We start from the raw sequence: 7,455 nt of genomic DNA, 5'->3' as shown, positions 1-7,455 counted from the left end.
ATGAGAATTCCTGCTGCTGTTGTATCACAATCAGCACACAGTTTTTTAATTAAAGTACACATCAAAATAGCATGTACATACAGAAATCCAGCCTCTCACTTCAATACTCATCAGCATTTCCTGTGTCATCTCACTCCAAGAGATGCACAAACATGGGGAAGGAAGACAGGGAAACCCACTGCTTTGCCCTCTGCTTTTGTTACAGGTCATCTGTGTTAGAAATAAAGAGAAAGTAAAATGGTGAGTCCTATGTAACTTTTAAAAAGTGTATGAATTCAAGAGATGAGTTATGCTGAAGATGTAGGGTTTTTTTAAGGTAATTGTATACACATGTGGCCTTAAAACCTGCTGCTATGTCTGTTCAATAGATTTAAAAAATAATGCCAATGAATACTTAACTCTTATAGCACTGAAAATATTTGGTATCATGCTGTCATTGTTCAAAGTCAGTTTTATATTTTTTTTTAAAGTAAAAAAACCCAGCATCTTTGAAAATCAAATGAATTGTTGATAATTTTTTTAAATTCATTTTTATCCTATTTAACACTCTACAGGCAAGAGTTCTCTATTAAAAGAATGACTTTTATGTTGAAAAGTATCCTTTCATTTTTGTTTGGATTATAGTAGAGTTTCCACATACATCAATCAATGCCCCATGTATGTTAGAAGCCTGGTTCCCAGGTGTGCATTTTTCTGAAGGGAGGGGAAAGGTAAAAACTGTATTAACAAACAGTAAGGGGAGGACGGTGTAAGCCTGAATGTGAGATCAGCCATTTTTTGTGAAAACATTTATTTTCAAGTCTCTTATTATACTATATTTGGCATTTTGAATACATAAAAAGTAAAAGGGTTTAATGGACTATTAACTATTAAAAGTCAGAAAGACAAATCTAAGCTTACTTTGTGGACACCTGTGCATTTTCAAAACACATTTTTGTTTTATTGGACCTACAAACCTAAGGAACCATTTTACATATTCTTGAAGCCATCTACTGGCATCTCGCCTGTTACAATTCCCCTGTAATACCCCCAACATCAAACTTGAATGAATTGTGTGCATCAGACATATCAGTTTATATTAAAAAAAAACCAAACCCAAAATGGAAACAAGTTTCATATACAAGAGGGAGACCTGTAAATTACCTAGCTAGATTTATGCACTTTTTGTAAGACGCTCAGGTAATACTGAATCAAGTACTTTGATAAAAATAGATTTGTTGCAAGATGAGTGACTATTCTTATTTTATCAGTGGTTCAGTTGAGAAAGAGAAGACAAGAGACTTGTCTGTAGCTATATGAATTAGAATCCATCTCTCAGACCCATGAATGACACGTGCCCCCTGCAGCTGTGGGGACACAGCAGAGGTGGGAGCACGGCAGCAGTGGCAGGAGTGTGGTGGCAGTAAGCAGGAGAGCTCCTGCAGACGTCAGTGGCAAGGGGAAGGGGTGGCAAGCGACAGCCAGGGGTCAGCAACCACCTGCAGATGTCACAGACAGTGTCAGGGGCAGCCAGCGGGGATCGCAGACTGCCCGCAGACGCTGCCGGCGGTGACGGGGTGGCGAGCAGTGACCCCCTTTTTGTAGGGGGTGCACTGCCACACTAAGAGGGTACACATGTACCTGAGTGCATCCCCTACACTTCACCCCTGCTCAGACCCCTCCTCTAGCTACAGACCATCCTTGACCCAAAGTTGAGGGCCTGGTATTCAAGTAAGTGGTTGTAATTGGCAGCATATGAGTTTAGCGGTTTGACTCCACTTAGGCATTAAAATCATGCTCATCAACTGTCAGATCCATCATAGCTGTCCATTTTATTAACTATCATTAACATCTTTATGATATTCATATGCATTTAAACTTTCAACAACTTAAACTAAACAAACTAACAAGACAATTTTTGCTATAATGGTAAAGTCATGGCTTAGGTGTGGAAGATGCTGTTGATGGTAATGAGGCCTTGTAGTCTATCTGTCACCTTTGCTACTGAATTGGTTACACTATGGTTTCTGCAAAAGAAAACAAACACATACCTGCCAACCTCAGATTGAGGGATGTCAATACCCTTGTTACCATTTAACCAAATTGCCATTTTAAGAATGAGTTTTTCCTTCAGAGGGACAATTTCTCTCTCAGAATTTTTACTTGGAAAGCTTTTTCCGTATCCTTATTGGTGGGCACTGTGAAATCTTTAGGATACTTGGATAAAACAATACCGTTGTCTCCTGAATACACAAAATTATATCAACACTTGCATACTGTGGAAATAGAAAACAAAATAAAAACTGCATTAGCTAAATGTAATACTGAAAATCATTTTACCCCTCCTGATTATAGCTGCTAGAATTTCAGGGTACTTTGCTACAAGAGTTGTTACTATATTTAAACTCTGAAGTTTATTGTCAGTTTTCAGATTTTCCCCTTTGCCTTTAAAATGGATTAAATCAGGGAGTCACACACACTGAGCATCTATATTATCACTTTCTGACTTTACCAACTATTTATTATGAGTTATAATCTTATTTCAGTTTCTAGTGAATATTTACACTGCCTTTAGGGCAGGAGGGTTTGGTTCCCTCAAACAAGACACACTCCTGCATGGTGCCATATTTAACTCTTTCTTTGCCCAAACTTTAGGAAATGCTTTCATGTAATTGTCTTGGTTAACCCTATCAATCACAGCAAGAACCTTAATAGTTGCTACCACTTTTATTTCTAGGATATTTACACTACACCCACACTATTTCTGGACATACTTAACCCCCATTACCAATGAGAAGGTCCACTTTTACACTTCTAACAGTCGCTGTCTTGCAATACAGGCACAGAACAACCACACAACACTGCTTCATTCTCTGTTTTGCACAAGCACCTTAACAATCTCTGCAATGCAGCCCACTTCTTAGGCTTTCCTGCTGTTACAAACACTTAATGCAGTTTCTAGCACAGAGCTGAGTCTCCTCTGCCACTGACTTCTTATTGGACCAGCAATAGAAGTGGTTGTACTTAATCCAAACAGAGCTCAGGCACGGAGATTGGGTTACAGCTTTTCCTCAGTCACAGCCACTGTAGCTCTCCCTGCTCTAAAGCAGTCACTCCTAAAATGTGATTCTTACTCTCTCCTCCTGCCTGCTCTTGCATCCAAACTTTTCACTGCCATTCTTTTTAAGCACTTGCCACATCTCTCTCTGTATAACAGCTGCGTTACAGCCTGTTTTTCCATATCCCTCTATCTTTTCTACCGTTTCCTCTCTGTCACAAGTCCTTACTTTCTGAATCTCTTTATGTAAGGAAACAAACCTTGACTGAGTGAACTATGCATCTTGGCTAGTGAATTTGATTTGTAACTCCCGCCCAAAGGGCTATAGCAACAGAGGCACCAGCTGAGTGGGGGGCAGTTTCAATCATCCTGGTTCTCAACCTGCCCAGACCCAGCACTTTTAAAGAACTGGGTCTCCCTCCTGTCCTAGAAATGGGTACAAAGAAGAAAGTTGGTGAACCAGGTTGCCACCCTTGATCCCCAGCTCTTAAAGGTTACTTGAACCCCTAGGCATTATTACAGTTTTCCTGTTACATGACCTGACAGGTGGGTACTTAGTAGCCATCTGTGATGCATGTTTCTGCTTCCTTAGTAACTCTCCTTAGTTGCACCTACCCCTCTCCCCTGGGGGATCTGGGTGGGGTCCCCAGTAGTGGGGTCTAAATACTTGGACTACCCTAGCTCTACACAGGTCTAAATACTTGGACTACCCTAGCTCTACACAGCAAACAAAACCCAGTGTTTTCATATGCACCACGCATGGGAATAGACATGAATATGCATGGCCTTGCAAAGCTGCGCCTTTGTCTCATTAGGGGCCCGGCGGGAGCCACGGGGATCCTCCTGCCGTAGGGCCCCTCTCCGCAGCTGCTAGCCCCGCAGGGAGGTACGGGCCTGCACCCGAAGGCGGCGAAGCGCAGGCTGCAGCCGGCTGCCCCTTTAAGAGGCCCGCCTGGGGCTGTCAATCGCAGCGCTCCCTCCTCCCCTTCCTGCGAGCCGGAGCGCGGCCGGGCCATGGGCAGCCGGGACCAGCCGCAGCGCGAGCAGCAGCAGCAGCAGCAGCAGCAGCGCCGGGAGGGCTGCGGCCGCGGGTCTGGGCTCTCCGGAGCCATGGGATAGCGCCAGAGCCGGCCCGGGGACAAGCCGCAGCCTTGCTGCCCTGCACGGCGGCTCGGAGCGCGCCTGCGGAGCGAGGGCGGCACAATAGCCGGGAGGAGGAGAGAGAGAAGAGGCAGGGGCGAGAAAGACGCACGGAGCTGCGGGACTCTGCAAGCCCCAGCCCCTGCAGCGGAGCACGGCGGCCCCCGGCCCGGGGCAGCGGGGGCTGGGTGCGCCATCGGTCGCGTCCTCCTTCCCCGGCCCCTGCTCCTTTGTCCGCCCTGCCGTCGGATGGCCGTGGTGCGAGCGTCGTTGTTCTCGGGCAAACGCCGGTCCCTCCGGGGCTGAAGCTGTAGGTGTTGGTGGGGGGCGACGAGGACGAGAGACCGTCCCAGGGACAGAAGCAGCTGCCTCTGCGCCCTCTTCTCCGGCGTGGATCGCGAAGGAGACGCATTTCGCGAGTTAACCCTTGTCTGTCTGCTTCTGTAGCTCCATGTGAGATTTGGCTGGCGTACTCCGCCCCCTGTTCCTTACCCTGGTCTATTCTTGGATGCAAAATGGTGGACCCAGTGGGGTTTGTGGAGGCTTGGAAAGCTCAGTTTGCAGACTCGGAGCCTCCCAAGATGGAGCTGAAGTCAGTGGGAGACATCGAGCAGGAGCTGGAGCTGTGCAAAGCCTCCATCCGGAGGCTGGAGATGGAAGTCAACAAGGAGAGGTTCCGCATGATCTACCTTCAGACCCTCCTGGCCAAGGAGAAGAAGAGCTATGACCGACAGAGGTGGGGCTTTAAGCGAGTTTCCCATCTCCCTGAAGGGGCTGCGGAGCTGCAGAATCAAGACCCACATCACCAACTGGCTGAGCAAGGGGAGCTGGAAAAAAACAAGCCCCATCATGGAGAGGAGAGGTTCAAGCCAAGGATACCTTCTCTGCGGAAACTGTCCACCCAGAGCGACGGGTCAGACCTGTCGTTGCTGGACAGTCCCCACCATGGAGAAGGGGATCAGGACAGGTGTAAATACTACAGTGAAGAAAAGCTGAAGAGAGTCGTGGAGGACACGGAGAACCGCTGCGATACAGAGGGGTCCCCTTCGAAACCCAGGCTGGCTTCCACTCGCAGGCTGGTAGGATCCGCTGAGAAAGAGGGGTCTTTTGAGCCAATTGCGAAGGAGAGAGGGAACACTACCAGTGTAGCGGCGCTGAGGTCCAATTTTGAGCGGATTAAAAAGATAAATTTGCATTCCTCTACAGATAGCAAGGATGCCTCGGAGAAGCCCTTTTACGTGAACATGGAGTACCACCATGAGAAGGGGCTTGTGAAGGTCAATGATAAAGATGTTTCAGATAAGATAAGCTCCCTGGGTAGCCAAGCCATGCAGATGGAGCGCAAAAAGTCTTTGCATTCTCTTCCTCCGAACATGGTAGCCAGCTTTAGTGAGTTCCAAAGGGCTGCCTACAGGGGGAGATCCTCCGAGAGCACCTTTGGCTACGATGGAGAGTATGAGGATGCTGAACTGAACCCCAGGTTTCTGAAAGACAACCTGATAAATGCCAATGGGGGCAACCGAGCACCATGGCAACCAATGGACTTTCAGCCCTACCAAAGCATCTACGTTGGTGGGATGATGGGGGAAGGAGAAAGCAAAGGATCTGTCCTGCGAAATCAAAGCATGTCTGACCAGGAGAAACATCTTACATGGCCCAGGAGATCTTATTCCCCCAGGAGTTTTGAGGACATTGGGGGAGGGTATACTCCTGACTGTAGCTCTAATGAGAACCTCACATCCAGTGAGGAGGACTTCTCTTCAGGTCAGTCCAGCCACGTTTCTCCCAGCCCTACCGCTTACCGCATGTATCGGGATAAAAGCCGTTCTCCGTCCCAGAATTCACAGCAATCCTTTGACAGCAGCAGCCCACCAACTCCTCAGTCTCAAAAGCGGCACAGGCCACAGCAGGTTGTTGTGTCTGAAGCTACTATTGTAGGAGTACGAAAAACAGGGCAGATCTGGCCGAATGATGGAGACTTACCATCTGGGAGAAATCATCAGGACAGCTGTTTCCATGGAGATACAGGTACCTGTATTTTGTTTAAACAGGGCTTTGGTTGGTTGGTAATATGGGGAGGGCAGGAGGTACAACATCACGGGCTTCCTAGGAAGATTGTGCAAGGGGAGGCAGTTGCTTGGAGAGAGCCCTGCTGCTGTTCTGGGGGAAGGCCAGCAAGCAAAGCCTCCGACTTGGGATGCATCTGTAGCTGTCTTGGAACCTAAAGTTTGATTCCTGGGAAGCCTGAGTCAGCTCTGCATCCTTCTGGAGAAGATAAATAAAGCTCCGTGCAATTTACTCTGAGTTTTTCAAGACTATGTAAAGCATGGCCTTGATTTCTCCATGTGTACATCATAGTTCCTCTGGGCCTTTTCTGTAAGAAAATGGGTTTGACCAGTTTCTTTAGCCAAAATTCCCCTGTCCTCCAGCTGTTGTCATTAAGGGACTAAACCCCCTCAGTGGCTGCAGGTCAGTGATGCTCTAACCTGGCATCCTTACGAAGCCATTACATTAGTAAGACAAGGACTCCTTCCTCACCTCTCCTTTTTTATTCCCATTACATTAGTAAGACAAGGACTCCTTCCTTGCCTCTCCTTTTTTTTATTCCCCTGCCCATAACTAACTGGGAGACTCCAACTCTCTCATGTCTTCCTTTGAATTACTATTGACTGGATACAGTGCTGGTCCAGCCCTCTGGCTTGTAGTGTCATAAATGAGGCAAGAGCATGGAACATTTTGGAAGCCTTACACATTGTAGTGGAGAATAGTTTATTTGGCTTTGGCAGAGTCTAAATGGGAAGGTATTTCTTTTTTTGGGAAGCATATTTGATGCCATTCCCATGTCTGTATGTTCAAGGCTTAACGACTAGGTTTCAGAGTTGAGTCCGGATGGGGCAAAGTGAATGCTTGGATCAAACGGGCATAAGAATGTATGTGGGTATCTGACTCCTACTTGTATCATGTGGTGCAGTGGTGAATGACATCTTCCATTAAGTCTCCTTGCCTTTGAGCATAAATATTGTCTGGAGAGAAGAAATCGGTGTGATCAAGTAGCATTGTATCATTGTCTTTGAGCATGTGTGTAATCTTGATTTTATTTTTTTCCCCTCTCTCTCTCTAAGCCTATATTTTAATAAGGGATTAACTTGGACATTTGCAAACAGGATTGAATTCTTACATTGATGATGCACTCAAAGCCCTGAAGAGGTTCAAAGAGGGAGGCCCATCAGAGATGTTTTCATTGTCTCAAGTTGCCCTAGTTCTCAGAGGGGGTGACT

The 7,455-nt window shown here is 46.7% G+C and overlaps 1 protein-coding gene and 1 long non-coding RNA gene across 3 annotated transcripts in view; one reads left to right on the top strand and one right to left on the bottom strand.

Annotated features, from left to right (window-relative positions):
* Positions 1 to 80: 80 nt before the first annotated feature.
* LOC132243548 (uncharacterized) lies at positions 81 to 4,757 on the bottom strand. The gene is made up of 3 exons (XR_009455162.1): positions 4,670 to 4,757; positions 2,031 to 2,255; positions 81 to 210 (listed from the first exon to the last, which is right to left on the bottom strand). It is a non-coding gene; the product is annotated as an uncharacterized LOC132243548 (long non-coding RNA).
* BCR (BCR activator of RhoGEF and GTPase) overlaps positions 4,693 to 7,455 on the top strand; it is a 135,497-nt gene continuing 132,734 nt past the window's right edge. For both annotated transcript variants that reach the window (XM_006266967.4, XM_019493679.2), the window contains exon 1: positions 4,693 to 6,205. In XM_006266967.4, coding sequence (XP_006267029.1) covers positions 4,693 to 6,205 — 1,513 coding nt within the window. The remainder of the gene's footprint in view (positions 6,206 to 7,455) is intronic.

This window comes from Alligator mississippiensis, chromosome 10 (assembly GCF_030867095.1).
Source record: "Alligator mississippiensis isolate rAllMis1 chromosome 10, rAllMis1, whole genome shotgun sequence".
NCBI lineage: Eukaryota > Metazoa > Chordata > Crocodylia > Alligatoridae > Alligator > Alligator mississippiensis.
This window is presented reverse-complemented; position numbering and strand designations above follow the sequence as displayed.